The following is a 20,259-nucleotide window of genomic DNA, read 5'->3' on the forward strand; positions in this document are numbered from 1 at the left end:
GGTTTCTCTGTGGTTTTGGAGCCTGTCCTGGAACTAGCTCTTGTAGACCAGGCTGGTCTCGAACTCACAGAGATCCACCTGCCTCTGCCTCCCGAATGCTGGGATTAAAGGCGTGCGCCACCACCGCCCTGGAACTCTCATAGACCAGGCTAGCCTCAAACTTGCAGAGATCTGCCTGCCTCTGCCTCCTGAGTGCTGGGATTAAAGGCGTGCTTTACCACTGTCTGGCATCCTTCTCTATTTCTGTATACCTTTCTTTGCTTCTTTTTCCATGGCTGGCCACAGATGTCCTCCTTTCCTTCTCTTGTTCGTCATTCTCTTCTCCCAGAGTTCGCCTTCTATTTATACTCTTTGCCTGCTAGCCATACCTATCCTTGCTCTTGACCGTTAGAACCATCGGGTGTTTTAGACAGGCACAGTAACACAGCTTCACAGAGTTAAACAAATGCAGTGTAAACAAAAGTCACACACCTGAAAATAATATTCCCCAATAGTAATGTGCAGAGTTACCTGGTAATTTTTATAGTATAGAAACAAGTCCATTAGCAGATGTCAATCATTGTAAACATCAAAGCCAGCATCTCAAGTTAACTGGGTTTCATTAATCGAATGGGATATTGTTTTGTTAAATGGTGCTAACATTAGTGAAAAAAGTAGAAGCTCCAAATTACTAACAGTACTTGTTATTGGGTCTGTAGCCTTAATGACTTTCTGTATTTTTTTAGGCCAAAACCCATGTTCTTGACATTGAACAACGACTACAAGGTGTAATCAAGACCCAAAATAGAGTAACAGGGTTGCCGTTATCTATTGAAGGACAAGTGCATTACCTCATACAAGAAGCTACTGATGAAAACTTGCTATGTCAGATGTACCTTGGTTGGACCCCATATATGTAAAATAAAATTATTTCAAAGACTATATTAATAATCTAAAATTCCTGTGTTATTAATCAGAGGTATGTCTTTAAGTCTAAATTACAACACACATTTACTTATATTCTTAGAGAAACTAGTATTTCTCTGTGATTGTATTAACAATTATGGATTCAATTCTTAAACACTGCTTTCTTAGTACACACTTGTACATTTCACCTAGAGAGATAGAACATTGTATTCTCATGATCAAAAAACAATGTAACTGGAAGGAACCAGCCAGCCTAATTTCATTTTGTAGTTTTATAAATTTCCTTTTCAAAGTGTTAGCATAAGGTTTCATTTGAACAGCAACAAGTTATATTGGCTACATGTGGGCAGGAACTAGACTGGACTGGTCCACAGAGCTACCTCTTCTGCCCTGTAGGGAATGATAGCACATCATTAAATTCACTTCATAAAGCTTTTAGTATATATACAGGAAAATGTAATCAAGAGACAGACTCAGGAAACATGAATGGAAAAATAAATCAGCTATATAATTATTTTGGTGAGGGCTGGAGAGATGGCTCAAAGGTTAAGAGCACTGGCTGCTCTTCCTGAGATCCTGAGTTTAATTCCCAGCAACCACATGGTGGCTCACAACCATCTGTACTGAGATCTGGCGCCCTCCTCTGGCATGCGGGCATACAGTGAGGCAGAATGTTGTATATATAATAAATAAATAAATCTTAAAAAAAATAATTATTTTGGTGATACTGAAGGTTGAACTATGCTAGGTATATGTTCTACCATTGAGCCACAGCTCAGCCCTAACATTCTGTAATTTTAAAGACACTACCACATGGTTGGTATGTGAAAATACATAGTACAGTAGTGATGGAAAACACAATACTTAAAATTCTCGTAAGATTTTAAAATCTAAATGTTTTTTATGTTTGTTTTTTGTACAGTTTCTTATAGATTAAAATGAAAACTGCAAAATAATACATTTATTACAGATAAATGGAAAGCTGCTATATAGAACTCTGCCTTTTTTCTCCTATGAGTAAATGTATAATGAGGTAAAACACAATAAGCCAGAAGGCATGAATGTCGAAACTGGAACGTACCATTTACTACTCACACCTTGATGCTAACAGTTAAGGTCAGGGTTAAGGCAATCTTATTTTCAGTAACAAGTGGGTTGAGGGTGCATGTGTGTCCATTTTAATTTGATTTTGGTGGTTTGTTCATATAGACATGTTTAAACTAAATAGTTAATTTGCACTGATGTATATATATTTGTTACATACAGTACTGGATTACATAAGGATCATTTCATACAAATATATAATATACTGTGAAAACTTCCTCCCATACTTCCTACTGTTCTCTGCCTCAGTCTCTTTTGTTCCCTTTGACAGTGTTGTTTCTGTTTTCATGTCCCATATACGTACATGATTTGAAGTAGCTATATAAAATTTAGGAACCATAAATGAAAGAAAATGTAATCTCTCTGAGACTGACTTAATTCACTTAATATAATGATCTACACTTGCATCCATTTTCTTGCAAATGATATTTAGCTTCATTTTTCTTTACTGAAAAAGTATATTTTCTGTATTGACTCCTATATTTTTAAGGATCATTTTCTAAATACAATGCCAATCTAATCTCTTAGAAGGTCAGTCAATGTTTAGTGCTTTATCATCTAAATAATTCAACCTGATTTTCATTTCCCAAAGCAAAATCATATATTTTTACAAATGTAACCTGTGTGAAGGTCATGAGATTTGGAAACATCTTAAGAATAAAACAAGCTTGGGGTGGTGGTGCACACCTTTGATCCCAGTACTTTGGAATTAGAGGCAGGTTGATCTCCTTGAGTTTGAGATTAACCTGATCTACATAGTGAGTACCAGGACAGCCAGGGCTACATAGGATCAATAAAGAATAAAACAATTTTGTTGTGTGAGTTTGTAGACATTAAGAAGAGAAAGTGGTCGAACCGTGGTGGCACAAGTCTTTAATCCCAACACTGTCTCAAAAAACCAAAAGAAAAAGAAAGAAAAGGAAAAAAGAGAAGAGAAAGTGCACGAGAGTGAGTCTTTTCTATGTTCTCTAAACAGTCCTTGCATGGAGAGTGAAGTCACATACACAGAAGGTCCTCTTGACTAAAGATGGATGCTGTCCAAATCCTAATCATGGAAGACAGGCAGTACCAAAGGAAAGACTTGAGTAACTTCCAAAGTACTTACCATAATGAAAGTCACATAATGATAGAGACAGATACAGAGATGTTCATGGTGGCTTTCATCTTGTTTGATTGCGACAGATTGTCATGTAGGATAGAGTCTGGAACTTGTGTAAGTGAAGAAGACCCTGAACTCCTGATCTGCCTCCATCCTTCAGGTGCTGAGATAAAGACTTATATGCTACACCATGCTTTTTGAGTTTTTGGTTTGCGATAGGCTTTCATGTTGTCTAAGATCACCTTGAACTTGCTATGTACCTGAGGATGGCCTTTAACCTCTGATCCTTGAATGCCTCCTAAGTGCTGGAATTTATAGGCGTGCTGGGCCACAGCAGCCTCTTTGTTTTTGTTTTGTTGTTGTGGATTTCTCTGTTTTGAAACAGGGTACCAACAACTGAGGATAAGCGGAGTAACCCAGTCTTGAAACGCTGGGAAACTGCTCTTAAAAGAAGCTCTAGTGCAGATTTACATTACTCAGAAAATAACTCCCCTCACAAACTAACCGAAACTTTTCCAGTCCGTGTTGAAAATAGTTTAGCCATCCCATAAGGGCAAGACGCAGTACAAAATCCATTGTCCAACTTACTTACTCAGGGTTTCTATTGCTGTAATAAACATGGCCAAATGCAACTTGGGAAGGAAAGGGTTTATTTGGCTTACACTTCCTCATCACAGTTCAACATCGATTCGGTGCATCAGGAATCGAAACCACGAAGGAACGCTGTTTTCTGGCTTGTTCATTCTCTCAGCTTTCTCATATACCGGAGGACCAAGGATGGCATCAGTCCACAATGACCTGGGTCCTCCACATCGATCATTAATCAAAATATTCCCAAAGGCCAACCTGGAGACAGCATTTTTCTCAGTTGAGGTTCCTCTTCCCAGTGACTCTCACAAGTGTCAAGTTGACATAAAATTAACCCGTACATTCTCCCAACTGTCTGCAAGTCCACACCTCTGCCGATCTGTATCTTCAAACTGAGCTTACCACAGCAGTCATACCTCTTGTGCCGCCACCAACGAGCACGGAAAAGCAGCGAGGTAGACAGGATGCCCCGCCCACCGACACCGTCCTGCCCCTCTAGGCCCGCGGCTTGCTCTATGGTCTGGCGGACCTTGTGTTGTCATTCTCCGAGCGACGGCCGGAGGCGGCGGCGTAGGCCCGGGCGGGGCGTTTGGTTTCGTTTCTGCACCTACTGGAATTAGTGTCGACGGTCAAAATGGGAGTCCCCAAGTTTTACCGATGGATCTCGGAGCGGTATCCCTGCCTCAGCGAAGTGGTGAAGGAGCATCAGGTGGGTGAGCACAGGCCGCGGTGCAAGAGGCGGGCCCGCGGGCCTGTGCGCTGTGTGGGACCCGGGCCAACCAGCTCCCTCCGGGGCTGGTCAGCAGCCGGACAGGAGGAGGAGAGGGAGGACCGAGGGTTGGCGGTCTCCGAGTGAGCCGCATCGGGTAGAGGCAGGTACGATCCGTGCTTGCGGCAGGTCTGAGCTCCCCCGGGAGAGCCTTCCGCGACTTCCGAAGGAGCCCTTAGTGAGGAGGCTTTTAGGAGCCCCCTGTCCTCCTGGGAGTCGCAACTGGCTTCACCTCAGGCTGCGAGGCTCTGAGTGAGATGCTTTCCCTGGTCTCCCACGCAAAGCAACAGACCTGTGTGCAAACAATAACAAACGTCCCTGCGGTGGAATTGCCTAGTATTCCAGCTGTGAAGAGCTGCATTTAACCCCATAGCCTGGACCGATTGATGTGAGACCTTTGATACTCCTGTTAGCTCCCAAACAGTACCTATCCCGACCCCTTTTGTCTAGAGAAACAAAACGTTTAGATGGAGCGCAGGGATGGGGGGGCGCGGGGGATGGTGCTTAGCGGCTTTGATATGGCAGAAAAAAACCCGAAACATTATTACCAATAATTGGTGTATAATGACCCCACAGCAGCATTTATGTGAGCTCTAAAAGTGTGTATTTGTATATCTATATATTGGAATATGTTCACATATTTAAATAACAAAGGAGACAAACCAAATGTTCTAATAGGTAAGCTAGACATTGATAATTTAGTATGTCACACTGAATGACTTTGATAATGACTTTGATTTACAAAAAAAAGAACTCGTTTTTGAAATTTTCATAGCTAATTGAATTACTTGTGATAAGTATAACTGTATTAGTACTGAGAGTTGTCACTTATATGGGATTTTTGTTTTTGTTTAAGGTACAGCATTTTTTATTTGTTTTTTGGGGTTTTTTTTTGTTGTTGTTGTTTGTTTTTCGAGACAGGGTTTCTCTGTAGCTTTGGAGCCTGTCCTGGAACTCCCTTGGTAGACCAGGCTTGCCTCGAACTCACAGAGATCCGCCTGCCTCTGCGTCCCGAGTGCTGGGATTAAAGGCGTGCGCCACCACCGCCCGGCTAAGGTACAGCATTTTTTAAAAATCATAACACTTGTAAGGATAACGATAGAGTTCAGTCTCTGGAAAGAATTCTTTTGATGTTAAGGTCTAATAAAATTTGGCATATGGAAAAAAAGCTTATAAAAATTTCCAATGTGCTAACTTGTCCTTCATTTATTTGAGACATAGGTTAAGTTAGATTTAGAGGATATTTATTGCCAGGGAGAAGAGTGGAAAAGGACACAATTAAATTGTTTTTCTTTTTCTGGAACTTTGATCAATAAATATATGATAGTATCTAAAATGTTCAATATATTTTTATTCTGTACTCTTTGGCCACAATCATTGATTTGGTTAAAATATCATGCAGTCAGGCAGTGGTGGTTCACGCCTTTAATCCCAGCACTCGGGAGGCAGAGGATTTCTGTGAGTTCTCTAAAAGAGCTAGTTCCAGGACAGGCTCCAAAGCTACAGAGAAACCCTGTCCTGGGGAAAAAAATAATGCAGTCTCTATCCTGAGGAATTTCATTGCAAGAACAATACAGTCACTAAAAGCAGCACTATGACATGAACAGCAAGACAGATTTCCTGAAAGTTTCATATTAGATTGAAATTAAAAGTAAGGATTGCTTTAAAATTACAGCAGGGCCTGGTGTCCTACATCTGTAATCCTAATGCTCAGGAGTCAGAGTCTTGTAGATCTCTGAGTTTAAGGCCAGCCAGAGGCACACAGTGAGATCCTAACTCAAAACAGATAGATAGATAGATAGATAGATAGATAGATAGATAGATAGATAGATAGATAGATAGATAGATAGATAGAGGGCTGAGAGCTCTGGTTAAGAGGACTTGGATTTGATTCTAGTATCCACAACTGTTTGTAACTGCACTTCCAGAGCATGGAACACAGATATACATGCAGGCAAAGCACCCATACACATAAGATAAATAAATAGAGACTTGGTGTATCAAAGTAATGCCTTCCACAAATACTTTATTAAAAGGGGGGACTGAAGAAGAAGGACCGAAGTTCTGATCCCCAGCACCCACATAAAACCTGGGAGTGGCATAGGGTACCTGTAACACCAGCTCTGGAGACTCCATTAAACAATTATGACATGTGATACAGTATCCCATGTTCCTGGTTCAAAATATTGCTAGATAATGGAGAGCAGGGACAGGTGGATCCCGAGGGCTCTCTAGCCAGCTAGTCCAGCTAAACTAGTGGACTTCACGGTCACTGAGAGATCTGTCTCAAAAAATAAAGTGAAGAAGCAGTTAAGGAAAAACCCCAGAGTTGACCTCTGACCTCTGTGGGTGGCAGGGTGAGCAGGAGCAGACCTGAGGAACAGGATGGAAGGAATAGGTTTAGGAAGTGGGAAGAGGATTTGGTATCAGCACAGTCTTTTAATCCTCACATGAAAATAAAAAGAGAAACTAGATTACAAAGTTTAAAGTCTATAAAACAATTACAAGTCATGTGATACAGTATCCACATGTTACTGGTTCTAAATATTGCTAGATGACGGCAAATGATCAATAGACTCTAGACAGGGTTATAAGAGAAAGAGGAAGAAATAGCTGATGAACTTGTGAGCAGAACTCCAGAAACTTACCCTGTTAGTTTCAAAAAAGACTATGCTAGCCAATTAGATAACAGTATGTAAAATGGGTGGGGGGGGTGTTTTTTGTTTGTTTCTTGTTTTTTTGTTTTGGTTTTTGTTTTGTTTTGTTTTGTTTCGTTTTTGGTTTTTCAAGACAGAGTTTCTTTGTAGCTTTGGAGTCTGTCCTGAAACTAGCTCTTATAGACCAGGCTGGTCTCGAACTCACAGAGATCCGCCTGCCTCTGCCTCCCGGATTCAAAGCATGCACTACCACCACCCAGCAGCGGGTGGGTATTCTTCTTAAGATTGACTAGCTGGGTAGCCATGGTGGCTCACACCTTTAATCTGAGCACTTGGAAGACAGGCAGGCAGATCTCTGTGACCTATGCCTGGCCAACCTAGTCTACAAAGCTAATTCCAGGGAGCCGGGGCTGTTAAACAGAGAAACCCTGTCTGGTGGGGGGTAATGAAGTGTCATCAAAAGGAAAAGCAATAATCCTATACATGCAAAGCTGACCTTCCAAGTGAGCATCCATCATGGGGCACAGTATACCCTAAGGAGAAACAGCTAAGAGTAAAATGTTGTCCCAGAATAAAGTAAATGTTGTCATGAAGGGACAGTGGAAATAGAGGATGGTCAATGAAAGTTAGGAAGAATTAGAGTCAAGGAATCTTGCAAAACAAGCTACAATGGTTTTGTTTGTTTGGTTTTGGTTTTTGGTGGTTGCTTGTTTGTTTGGTTGGTTGGTTTTTTTTGTTTGTTTGTTTTTTGGGGTTGGGGGTGGGGTCGAGACAGGGTTTCTCTGTAGCTTTGGAGCCTGTCCTGGAACTAGCTCTTGTAGCCCGGGCTGGCCTCGCACTCACAGAGATCTGCCTGCCTCTGCCTTCTTAGTGCTGGGATCAAAGGTGTGCGCCACCACCGCCCAGCTCTTTGGTTGTTTTTGTTGTTGATTTAATTTGGGTTTTGTTTTTTTTTTTGGTCAAGCTACCATGTTTTAAAACTTACTAAAAACTGCAAAAGAAAGCTAAGTTAAAGTTTATGTGAACCTCTAGTCATTCTAAAGCTTAAGAAAATTCAGTTCATATAAAACAACAGAAAAGGATTGAGGCCAAATGGCATACATTTTATTTATTTATATGTGTGTGTGTGTGTGTGTGTGTGTGTGTGTGTGTGTGTGTGTGTGTGCGCGCGCGCGCGCGCTTCCTGCATGCGTATCTAGATACCACATGCACGCCTGGTGCCCTTAGAGGGCTGAAAAGGCAGAAAAGAGCCATGGATCCTTGGAACTGGAGGTACAGATGATTGTGAACCTCCATAAAGCTTCTGGGAACCGAATCTGGGTATTCTGCAAGTGTAATAAGTGCTGTTAGCCATTGAGCCATCTCTCCAGCTATGAATACAAAGCTTTCATTTATTTCCTGCCCAGCAGTGGTGATACACATGTGTAATTCTAGCATTCGGGCAACTGAGGCAAGATGGCCATTTTAAAACTAGCAAGAACTACATATTAAGACCCTCTCTCAAAAAAGAAAAGAAAGAAAGGCAAAGACTGGATGTCATGTGTGTTACTGCCACCCCTAGACTTAGATCTGAAATTCCCACTACTGGAGAGACTGGGTTACAAAATGAGTTCAGGAACAGTTTCGGTAACTTAGTGAGTCTGTCTCAAAGTAAAAACTTTGAAAACAATATTGGGGATATAGCTAGCCCAGTGTTAGAACACCTGCCTAGCCTACCTGAAGATCTACAGTTTAATCCCCCAGTACCACAGAAAAGGGAGAAGGGGGCAGAGACTGGGATTCGGCTCAGTGATACAGCACTTGCTTAGAATGAAGGTCCAGGGTTTAATGTCCCAAAACTGCAGGAGGGGAAAACCCATTTTACTAGTGTGTGTTTGTTATGAACAATAATACATGTGTGTGAAAGACATTGTCAGCCAGATTTGTTGCAGAACCAATGCAGTAAGTACTAGAGCTGTATCTAAAATGGCTTTGCTAGTTGGTCCTTCTGTGGGAAACGTTTTAGGCATTTTCCTTACTGGAATTGCAGACCTTCTGTCCATGTCTCCCAGGTGTTAGGATTGCCAGGATTCATAATTTAGGATTTCATGGTAGGATTCATCTTTTCCTCATATAGATTTGAAAGAATGCATTTTCACATAGCCATTTTAGATTCTTGAAACAAATAATAAGTCTTGAATGCTCTCTTAAACTAATGTAACTAGTAAGTGGCTTTGTTTGAGTGAACCAAATACAAAAGTCATTAAATCATTTGTAAAACCTTTAATACTCTTTTATAAAACCTTTTGATATAAATGGGCATTATTTTCCCATTTATAGACGAAATTGAGACTTTGAGATGCCAAGTTAGCAAACAGGGAGGAAACTAATATTTTGAGTGCCATATTAATTAAGTGCTTTCTCTGTTGTTTTCCTGGGACTCTTACTTTGAATAAATGATTATTTCTTCATAGTAAGTTAGGTCAAGCCACACACTATATAAGTACATAATTTCCTTTTTGCATTACTAGTTGCTCCTGTTTACTTTCCTTTGCTTACTTTATTCAACAATGATTGTTTATTCGCTTTTTTTAAGATTTATTTTTTATTTTGTATGTATATTTATGTTATGTGTGTCTGCATGTTTGTGCACATACATCTTGTACCTGAGATGGCCAGAAGAAGTCATTGGATCCCCTAGGACCGGAGACATGGTTGGTTGTGAACAAACTGATTGAAAGAAAGTGCCAGGATCCAAACTTGGGTTCCCTGGGAGAAGCCCCCTCAAGTTTCTCTAATCAGAAGACATTACATCATCCTGTTTGGTTTTTTGTTTTGTTTTATTTTTGTTTTGAACCATTGAAGAATCACGTTTGCTGGGCTTTAAAATAGTTATGATAATTAATAATCTGGAGTTTTGTTTTTTTATTTGTTTGTTTGCTTTTTAGATTCCAGAATTTGATAATTTGTACCTGGATATGAATGGAATTATTCATCAGTGTTCCCATCCAAATGATGATGATGTTCACTTCAGAATTTCAGATGACAAAATCTTTACTGACATTTTTCACTACTTGGAGGTGTTATTTCGAATTATTAAACCTAGGAAAGTGTTCTTTATGGCTGTTGATGGTGTGGCTCCTCGAGCAAAAATGAACCAGCAACGTGGAAGGCGTTTTAGGTAAATCATTTAAAACAGGTGACATAATACAGTGCATCTTCCATTCATATTTGTTTTCTATTTAAATCTTCAAAGTAATTCGTGTACTCTATACTTATTAGCAGCATATTTGGTTAGTCAAGTCATAAACTAGTGATTCTCACGAATTACATCTCAAAGCTTGTGTTGGGCTTCATGTAAAGTTCATTCTGTTCTCAGGTCCAGGTTGTCAAACTTTGCTTTGATATTCGGGAGGTAGTAGAAGGGGAGCAGAACACCTATGGTGACCCACCTCCCTTTAGTCCCCACAGAGTGTGCAAGAGGCTCTTCTAATGACAGTGAGGCAGCAAACCTATTGACTGACCAGACCTAGTCTAGATGCTGATTCTGCATAAATATGAGCCCTAATTTAGCAGTAAGGCAAATGATTAGAAGGTGATTGATGGGATAGGGAAAAGAGTTCAGTTAGGGACTTGGCATTATCAACACCATTTGTAGAAATAAAAGGGTCAGAGATAGTCTTAAAATCGAACTCCTGGATGTGTCGAGTATATCTGAGTAACAGGGAAGTCAGGCTCTATTCCTGTTGGGAGGAATTCTAAGTCCAAAGTTTGATGAGTTGTTAGCATAATGAAAGGCTTAATCATAATGACAGTATGAAAAAATGATATGGTGATGTATGTCTTTAATCCCAGCACTTGGGAGGCAGGCGAATTTCTGTGAGTTCAAGGCCAGCCTGATCTACAGAGTGAGTTCCAGGATAGCCATAGATAAACAGAGAAGCCCTGTCTCGAAAATCAAAAAACAAAACAACAAAGAGTGACAGAAGTATTCATGCATCAGATGTGGATGTTGTCAAGAAAGTTGACACGGTCTTGAAGAAACCTTCCAGTGAGACTAAGGACAGAATGGCAGGGTATTGATTAACTACTAAAACAAACAGACAAAAAAAGAGTCTAAATATATTGAAAATACTGCGATCTTTAAATGCAATGACTTTTTTAAACCAAAATTTAAATTTCTAAGGACTACCTAAAGACTTAATCAGAATCTCTAGTCATTGGAAAACTACACTAGGTATCAATACATGGTATTTATTAACTAGTTTTAGAGAGCCACTAGCCTAAAAACTCAGATTAGGATGCTGATGGTTCAGGCCTTTATCCCAATATTTATGAGCAAAGCCAGCCTGGTCTCCTTAGAGTTCAGCCACCAGAAGGTGTCAGTGTATTTTAGCTCTGTCTTCTAGATCTACATTAGACAAAATGGATACCCTACTCTTTGCGTCTCGGTACCTGAATGTTACTAAGTGTTGGTATTGGCTCTTGCCACTCTTCCATCATTGATGAACCCTCACCCCCAACAGCCCAAGTAACTCAGCTGACATGCTGGTATCATCAGACTTCCTCCCCTTATCTAGCTAACAAAAATCAATTCATTTCTAGAAACTTAACTTCAGGGAGGCCTTCCAGCTCTATTTTTAACTTCATAACCTTTTCAGTATCAGAAGTACAGACTCTGGCTGGGGATTAAGGACCAATCAAGCCATTGGAACTACCACAACTATATATTAAATACTAGGCTGTCACCAGGAGTCCCATATTTCCTAGAAAGTCCCCCATCAGCTTCATACTTTAATGCTTGCTGTCTTCGCTCTGAGTCTGGTTTTTTTCCATACTGTGCCACTGAAATTTCCTTTCAAGATCACAGGCTTATGTCCTAATCCAAAGACTGAGTCTCATTGCTTCCTCCACCCACAGTGAGCAACAGTGTTGATCCTTCTTTCTTTCTGTAATTTCTTTCCTTGACCTTCATGTAGCTTTGCTCTGTTTGTGTCCTGTTGGACTTTTGTTTTGTTTTGTTTTGTTTTGTTTTGTTTTTGTTTTTTCGAGACAGGGTTTCTCTGTGGCTTCGGAGCCTGTCCTGGATCTAGCTCTGTAGACCAGGCTGGTCTCACAGAGATCCGCCTGCCTCTGCCTCCCGAGTGCTGGGATTAAAGGCGTGTGCCACCATCGCCCTGCCCTGTTGGACTTTTGTCATCTTCCCTTTCTCCACTTCTTTTTTTATTAAATTATCATTGAAGTTAATTTCCTTGACTCTCGGCCCTGGGTAATCACATCTAATGACTTTGGTTACTATGACTCTACTGATGACTCCCAATTTTATCTTTATGGTATTTTTCACACCCTCAAGTTCCTTTTCTATTGTAACACTTGTCTCCTTTTGGGTAGCCTAGATACCAGAAGGCTTCCCATTTTCAGAACTGAATTCATCCTCCACAAAGCAACTCTTTTTCTCTTTCCTTCTTCCATACTGTGTGATTAGCTGCCCCACCCAAAGCCCAAGAGTCATGTGAACTCCTTCTGTGTCTTTATCCCTGACATCTATGATTGAGTTATACTTCTTCTTGTCAACTTTTTAGAATCTAGTATCTCAGCTTAGTGTGTCATTATCTTTACTTAGATTATTTTAATAGTTGTTTCTATATTGCAACTAGATTAAACATGGCTATTCAATATTCTCTCCTCTGTAGAGTATAATCTTTAAACCCTGGCATTATTTTTGTTATATTTTATCTACTCATATCATTGATTATTAGGAAAATTATTAAAATCATTAATTGGTATAGCAAACACAATTGACACTTAAAGCCTTTGACCTTGTTTCTGGAATAAATTTGCTATATATATGTTAGAATTACTTAAGTATTGTAGTGATTTGTGTGCTTTTTACTATTTTAATGCCCAACTTCTGTAGTCTTCATATTTAAAAAAAAAGCCTCAATTTTGTAAATAAAAGAAAGAATTCCTAGGCTTACTCATTTCTATTGTAATTATTCCTTAAAATTGTATAGTTTTGAACCTTAAGGCTGACAAATTAGTTTTTTGTGTAAAAATCTTTTAAACAATAGTTGTGTGATAACATTTATTTTCTACAAAATGTAAGATATTTTTTCTCTTTGACTTTAAGGTCAGCCAAGGAGGCAGAAGACAAAATTAAAAAAGCAATTGAAAAGGGAGAAACGCTTCCTGCAGAAGCCAGATTTGATTCTAACTGTATCACACCAGGTAAGCTGAAAGATAATCTAAAGACTTAATATAGAAATTGAACATTTTTTTAATGTGTTTTTGTTTTTAGACTCTTTGTTCTTAGGCTTTCGTTAGCCATATTTTCACATTTCTGTCTACTCATCATGTTGGTTGTGAAGGTTCCTGTAAAAAGATCCACTGTAGTGTTGATAAGCAGATACGGAGAGGACATTGCCAGCTCCATAGAATTCCTGACCTGATCTAGAAGGAACTCACGGGGGCTTTCAGTTTATTCTGGTCAGTTACTGGTATCAAATAGACAAGTTTCTATATTTACCCATTGGCTTCAGGATAAGAAACCCGTTCTTTTAATTCAGAGAGTTTATTCCTCTGCCTCCCAAAGGAATCTAGGATTTTTATGACTTTAAGAAAATAGGGCCAGTGAAGTAGCTCAGCAGATAAAGGCAGTTGCTGTCCATCCTGATGACCTGAGTTCAATTCCCAGGACCTGAATGCTGAAAGAGAGAACCAACTCCTGCAAATTATCTTCTGACATAGACACACACAAATAAAATAAAGGCATAAATATAAAAATTATTAGTAATTTGTTTAACTTTATATACATCACTCTACTTGATACGCTTGAGAGAATTTACTGGCATCTTTATAGTCCTTTATTTTGAACAGAAATTTTAAATGGAACTTTTTAAATTCCATACAAACAAGTGATATGTTGTTATTGTTGTTGTTGCTGTTTTACATACACATTGCTCAATTTAATAAGCAGTTTCTTTTTTTTTCTTTTTTTTTTTTTCTTTTTTTTGGTTTTTCGAGACAAAGTTTCTCTGTGGCTTTGGAGCCTGTCCTGGAACCTGGAACTAGCTCTGTAGACCAGGCTGGGCTCGAACTCACAGAGATCCGCCTGCCTCTGCCTCCCGAGTGCTGGGATTAAAGGCATGCACCACCATCGCCTGGCTTAATAAGCAGTTTCTCTTGGATATAGTTTAAGATAGTATTGCCTTTGACTGTTGGTCATCTTGAGTTTTTTTTATGGTATAATCATATATACTCACATTTTCCATATTAAAATAATTTTTCATGTTAAGAATAGTAGGTATTGGGGCTACAGAGGTGGCTCAGTGGTTAAAAGGACTGATAGTTCTTGCAGAGGACCTGGGTTCAATTCCCAGCATCCACATGGTAGCTTAATACTGTCTGTAACTCCAGTTCTAGAGGATCAGATGCTCTCTTTTGGCTTCCAAGGCACTGTACGCACATGGCTCATACACATATGTCTGTGTGTGTGTGTGTGTGTGTGTGTGTGTGTGTGTGTGTGTGTAATAACTAAGAGATAAGTCAGTCGGTAGAGTTCTTAATCACACAAATAAAAGGCCCTGAGTTCCCTCCCCAGCACCCACATAAGAAACTGTGTATGGTGGAGCACACTTGTAATCTTGTTGGGGAGGTGAGTTGGAGGGGTTCCTGGGGCTCACTGGTCAACATGTTTTGCCTAATTATTGAGTCCCAGGTTTCAGTGAGAATCTGTGTCTCAAAAGACAAGGTGGCTGGGCATGGTGGCACTCAGCTTTAATTCCAGTACTTGGGAGGCAGAGGTAGTAGAATCTCTGTGAATTTGAGTCCATCCTGATCTACATAGCAGGTTCTAGGGCAGCCATACATAGAGATCCTGACCAAAAAAATAAAAAATCAGGGTGGATGGTATATAAGGAAGAACCAGCCAATCACAGGTTGTCCTTTGCCCTCCATATAAACCCTTGCTTCTACGTGAACCTGATTATATACATCTAGTAGTTGTTGGAGTGGGATATAGTTTATTTGGTAGAGCCCACCCTTTGCTCACATGAGATCCTGGGTTCATTCCCCAGCACAACATAAATCAGGTGTGGTTGTACGTTCCTGTAATCCCAGGACCTGTGAAATAAAGGCAGAAGATCAGAAGTTTGGGGATATCCATAGCTTATAGTGAGTTTAAGACTAACCTGAACTATAGAAACTATTTTAAAAAAGAAAACAATACAAGTTATTAATAATATAAATGAACAATAATAGTTATTGTTGGCAGTCTAATTAAAATTACATGCCATACACACACACACACACACACACACACACACACACACACACACACACACTTCAGGATCTAGAAGACGATTCAGTGGGTAAAAGCAAAGCACTTTCCGCACAAGCTGACCTGTGCTCAAAGCCCAGAACCCGTGGACAGAGGGTAGAGTGAACTACAAATACTGCCCCCTATCCTCCACATGTGTGCCATGGCATGCGTATGCTCACCCTCACAAATACACACCATACACAGACATAATATAATAAATAAAATTAATAATATGCTTAGGAATCCAGCAAAAATGTAGGAAGTTGGAGTTAGAGTTCATACTGCTCCTAGGTAAATACTTAAAGCACAGTCTGCAGATGGTGGAAAACTCATGCCTGCTTTTGTGACACTGACTCCGTTTGAGATTGCTGGAGACTTTTGAAGCATTGGAGATACTTGCTGGGGACATGTTCGGTTGCTTGCTTGCAGGATAAACAAGAGAGCTTTGGGCTTGTTTTGAAGATACTGAGTATATGTTGTTACTGGGAACTTAACTGTTTTTGCTATTTTCATCTTTCTCAGATTAACCTTTTTAAAACTTTTTGTTTATAGGGACTGAATTCATGGCCAGGTTGCATGAGCATCTGAAGTATTTTGTAAATATGAAAATTTCCACTGACAAATCATGGCAAAGTGTTACCATCTACTTCTCAGGCCATGAGGTTAGCATCTTTTTTCATCTAAAAAATGTTTTAAAGTTTAAATTTTTTTAAAAGTTTGAAGCATAGTATATCACCACCTTGTTTTTAAACATTGTTTTTAGACTCCTGGAGAAGGAGAGCATAAAATCATGGAATTTATCAGATCAGAGAAAGCAAAGCCAGATCATGATCCAAACACCAGACACTGTCTTTATGGCTTAGATGCTGACTTGGTAGGTATAACACTCACCTGTTGTTACAAGCTTCTGTCGTAGAACTAAATGCTAAGAGATGGAGTTTTTAATGCAGGAAGTTCACTGGCTGTAGCACCAAATACAGAAGGCAATGATAGCTACATTTGCCATTATCTAAGTTCTATAGAATTGGGGAGATAAGCTTTGTTTGTTTGTCATAGACTATAAATAACTGATGTTGCTATAGTCTACAAATCTGAGCAACCCTAGTTCTATGAGTATGGTGCTGAAAAGGAAATGCTGAAGCCAAGGAAAGGTGACTATTTTACCTAGGACCATGAAAATGTCATAATTCACAGCTCCATGCCTCAAATACCTCTTATGAGTATTTTGCCTACATGTATGTATTTGTATCATCTGGTGCCTGAGGAGGGCATTGGATCCCCTGGAACTGGAGTTAAGGATAGTCATGAGTCTAGGTACCTGGAACTAAACTTGGGTCCTCTGCAAGAGCAGTAAGCCCCAGATCCCATTACAGATGGTTGTGAACCACCTTGCAGTTGCTGGGAATTGAACTCAGGACCAGTGCTTTTAACCTCAAACAGCTGAGCCATCTCAAACAGTATCCCTAGTACATAAACTGGCTTTTTAGAACCCATCCCTTATGGAGGGAGACCTTGTTTAGCCTAGATACAGGGAGGAGGGCCTTGGTCCTGCCTCAAGTGATGTGACAGACTTTGTTGACTCCCCGTGGGAGACCTCACCCTCTCTGAGGAGTGAGTGGGGGTGGGGTGGGGTGGGGTGGGATGGGGTGGGAGAAAGGGAAAGGTGGGGAAAGTGGGAGGAGGGGACGGAGAGGGAACTGGGATTGGTATATAAAATTAAAAAAAAAAATTGTTTAGAAAATAAAAGAGCAGTAAGCTCTCTTTAACTGCTGAGCCATATCTCCAGCCCCTATCAGAGAAGTCTTCATACTAACCAAAACTAGACAAGCAAGCTACTATAATGAGCTCCCTTGTGCCTTTAAATTACCTTAAGATTTTTGTTTGTTTGGTTGAGTTGGTTTGGTTTCGTTTGGTTTTTTAAGACAGAGTTTTTTGTATGCATCCCTGGCTTTCCTGGAACTCAATCTGTATACAAGGCTGGCCTCGAACTCAGAGGTCTGCCTGCCACTGCCTCCCAAGTGCTGGGAGAATAAAGCAAGTTTCTTTAAGTATTAATTTACTTAAATTTAATGTAGTCATTTGCCTCTTTTCAATCAGGATGGGTTATTGAAGCAAATTCCATACACTGTTTTTACTTAATAAATACATATTTTTGAAATATTTTTATGAACAAGTTTTTAAGGTACTTAACCACAATGCCATTATTACACATATAATAATAATTGCTTAAGATAAATAACCACATCTCCTGATTGGTTCATAAATGTTTCATTTTGTTTTGTTGTTTGAATAAGAATTTAAAGAAGCAATATGTATTACCATTGATTCACGTGTTAACTAGACTTTTGAGGTAACTGAGGGAGTACAACATAGGAGAAAATTAAAGTGCCCTTTTCCATTTGGGAATGGATTTTTATATTAATGTTACCCTGACCTCTAAGTATCTTCTGTACTTGTGAAACATGGAAAAGTTGCTGCTTCTAATTTCTAATCCCTGTAAGAATTTGCAAAAATCCAGAGAACATTTTGTGATTTACATAAGGAGGAGTGTTTGGGAGGGGGAGGGGAGGATGCAGTGTCAGTCACAAGGCTCCTGGGCTCTAAGGTGAGCATAGCTCCACTAAAGTATGCTCTCTTGATTCCGCCCGTATCCTGCAGCTGGATCATTTTATGATAGCTGCATATTTGATTTTGATTTTTACATTGTGACTTTAAAATTGTTCTCTGTATAGAAATTTTATGAAGTTGCTTTTGTAAACCTAATGGTATGGACAAAGGTAGACTAGAAATATTTCATAATTATTTTTCAACAGATCATGCTTGGATTAACAAGTCATGAGGCACATTTTTCTCTCTTAAGAGAAGAAGTTCGGTTTGGTGGAAAAAAAACACAAAGGTAAATGAGATGTTGGAAGAAGGAAGAAAGTGAAGCATGGCTAGCAGTCCTTACAGATGGGCTCTGCAGATGTTTCCTCTAACTCATGGGTGCCGACTTCGGTGTAGTTCAGTTATCTTTTTCTTTTATTGCCTATGCTTTTAAATGTCTGTAGTATTCAAGAAAACACTGTCAAATCTAATGTCATAATGTTTACCCCTATGTTTAATTCTTTAAGTTTTGTGGAGGGTTTGTTCTGCTGTTTGGGGCTTTGGTTATTTTTGCAGTGCAGGGCTTTAATCTCAGCTGCTGAGATATGCCCTGTCTGAGTTATGTAGTTTTAGCTTACATAGTTAGATCATTGATCCGTTTGAATTAATATTTGTATATAGTATGAGGTACAAGTCCAACTCCGTTCTTTGTATTTGTTTTTGTATCACTATTTGTTGAGAAAACTGTCCTTTCCTTATTGAAGGTCTTGGTTCCTTATTGAAAATCATTTGCTCATGTACACAAAGTTTTGGTTCTTGCATTTTCTACTTTATTCTTTGTAGTAATATACTTAGTCTAATATACCTGTCTTCATACCATTTCTGGTGTATTCATGTAGATTTTAATGTGATTAACATTGAAATCAAGAAGAATGAAAGCCCAACATATATTCTTTTTTTAAAATCTATTTATTAATTATGTATACAGGTTTCTTCCTGCATGTATGCCTGCAGGCCAGAAGAGGGCACCAGATCTCATTACAGATGGTTGTGAGCCACCATGTGGTTGCTGGGAATTGAATTCAGAACCTTTGGAAGGGCAGGCAGTGCTCTTAACCACTGAGCCATCTCTCCAGCCCTTTATATTCTTTTTTCAATATTATTTTGTACATTTATAGTCTCTAAAGCTTGGTGGTTTTTTGATTTTTTTTTAAGGATAGATTTTCCTATTTTTGTGAAAATCATCATTGGGATTTTGATAGGGGTAGCTTTAAGAAAGATCTAAGAAATGTGTATATCTTTTACAGTATCTTGATACTGAGCCTTTTAATCCATGTGCATACATTTTGTGTCTCCTTTTAATTTCTTTCAAAATTATTTTGTAGTTTTTCTGATATACTCCTTGGTTAAGTTTATTTCTAACTATTTAACTCTTCTGTATGCCATTTGTATATGGAATCATGTTTTTCAGATTTTTTACTTTATTTTGGGTGCATGAGTGTTTTGCTTTCATATATGTACATACACTATAAGCATGTATGGTGCCCACCAAAGCTAGAGGAGGATGTCAGATCCTGTAAATAGAGTTACAGATGGTTGTGAACCACCATGTGGGTTCTGGGAACTGAACCCAGGTCCTCTTAACTTCTGAGCCTCCTCTTCAGCCCCTGGAATAATTTTCTTTATTTTCTTTTGGTTTGTCCTTTGATGGTCTATAGAAATACTGCCTATCTTGTTCCCTGTAGATGTTTTATTTGTTTATTAGCACTAATATGTTTTTATGTATTCTATGGAGTTTTCTGTATGTAGAATCACACCATCAGAAAACAGATAAAATTGTGCTTATCCCTTTCCAATTTTAATTCCATTTCTTTATCTTTCCTGCCTCATTGCCCTGGCTAGGAGTTAAAGAACAGTGTTGAATAGCTATGGTGTGTTGAATAACTGTGGTAAAGTAGGTATCCTTGTCTTATTCCTGGTCTTAGGAATAATGTTTTCACTCTATAATGTTAATTATGTGTTTTTATAAATGACCTTTGTTATATTAAGGAAATTTATCCATAGCCCTTTCTCTCTTTTTTTAAGAGTATATTTTACATTGTGTGTGTGTGTGTGTGTGTGTGAGAGAGTATATTTTACATTGTGTGTGTGTGTGTGTGTGTGTGTGTGTGTGTGTGTGAGAGAGAGAGAGAGAGAGAGAGAGAGAGAGAGAGAGAGAGTTCCCTTTATCCACTAATTGTTGGTTTAAATG

At 39.2% G+C, this 20,259-nt stretch overlaps 2 protein-coding genes across 2 annotated transcripts in view; both read left to right on the top strand.

The window, feature by feature from the left end:
* Positions 1 to 2,344, top strand: part of Atr (ATR serine/threonine kinase) — a 105,181-nt gene extending 102,837 nt beyond the window's left edge. The window contains exon 47 of the mRNA XM_013353571.2: positions 726 to 2,344. Coding sequence (XP_013209025.1) covers positions 726 to 899 — 174 coding nt within the window. The 3' untranslated portion in view covers positions 900 to 2,344. The remainder of the gene's footprint in view (positions 1 to 725) is intronic.
* Positions 2,345 to 4,212: 1,868 nt separating this feature from the next.
* Positions 4,213 to 20,259, top strand: part of Xrn1 (5'-3' exoribonuclease 1) — a 106,640-nt gene continuing 90,593 nt past the window's right edge. The window contains exons 1-6 of the mRNA XM_026789012.1: positions 4,213 to 4,406; positions 10,051 to 10,283; positions 13,233 to 13,330; positions 15,975 to 16,084; positions 16,186 to 16,296; positions 18,236 to 18,318. Of these exons, the coding sequence (XP_026644813.1) occupies positions 4,332 to 4,406; positions 10,051 to 10,283; positions 13,233 to 13,330; positions 15,975 to 16,084; positions 16,186 to 16,296; positions 18,236 to 18,318 (710 nt within the window). The 5' untranslated portion in view covers positions 4,213 to 4,331. The remainder of the gene's footprint in view (positions 4,407 to 10,050; positions 10,284 to 13,232; positions 13,331 to 15,974; positions 16,085 to 16,185; positions 16,297 to 18,235; positions 18,319 to 20,259) is intronic.

Source organism: Microtus ochrogaster, unplaced genomic scaffold, assembly GCF_000317375.1.
Source record: "Microtus ochrogaster isolate Prairie Vole_2 unplaced genomic scaffold, MicOch1.0 UNK12, whole genome shotgun sequence".
Classification (NCBI taxonomy): Eukaryota; Metazoa; Chordata; class Mammalia; order Rodentia; family Cricetidae; genus Microtus; species Microtus ochrogaster.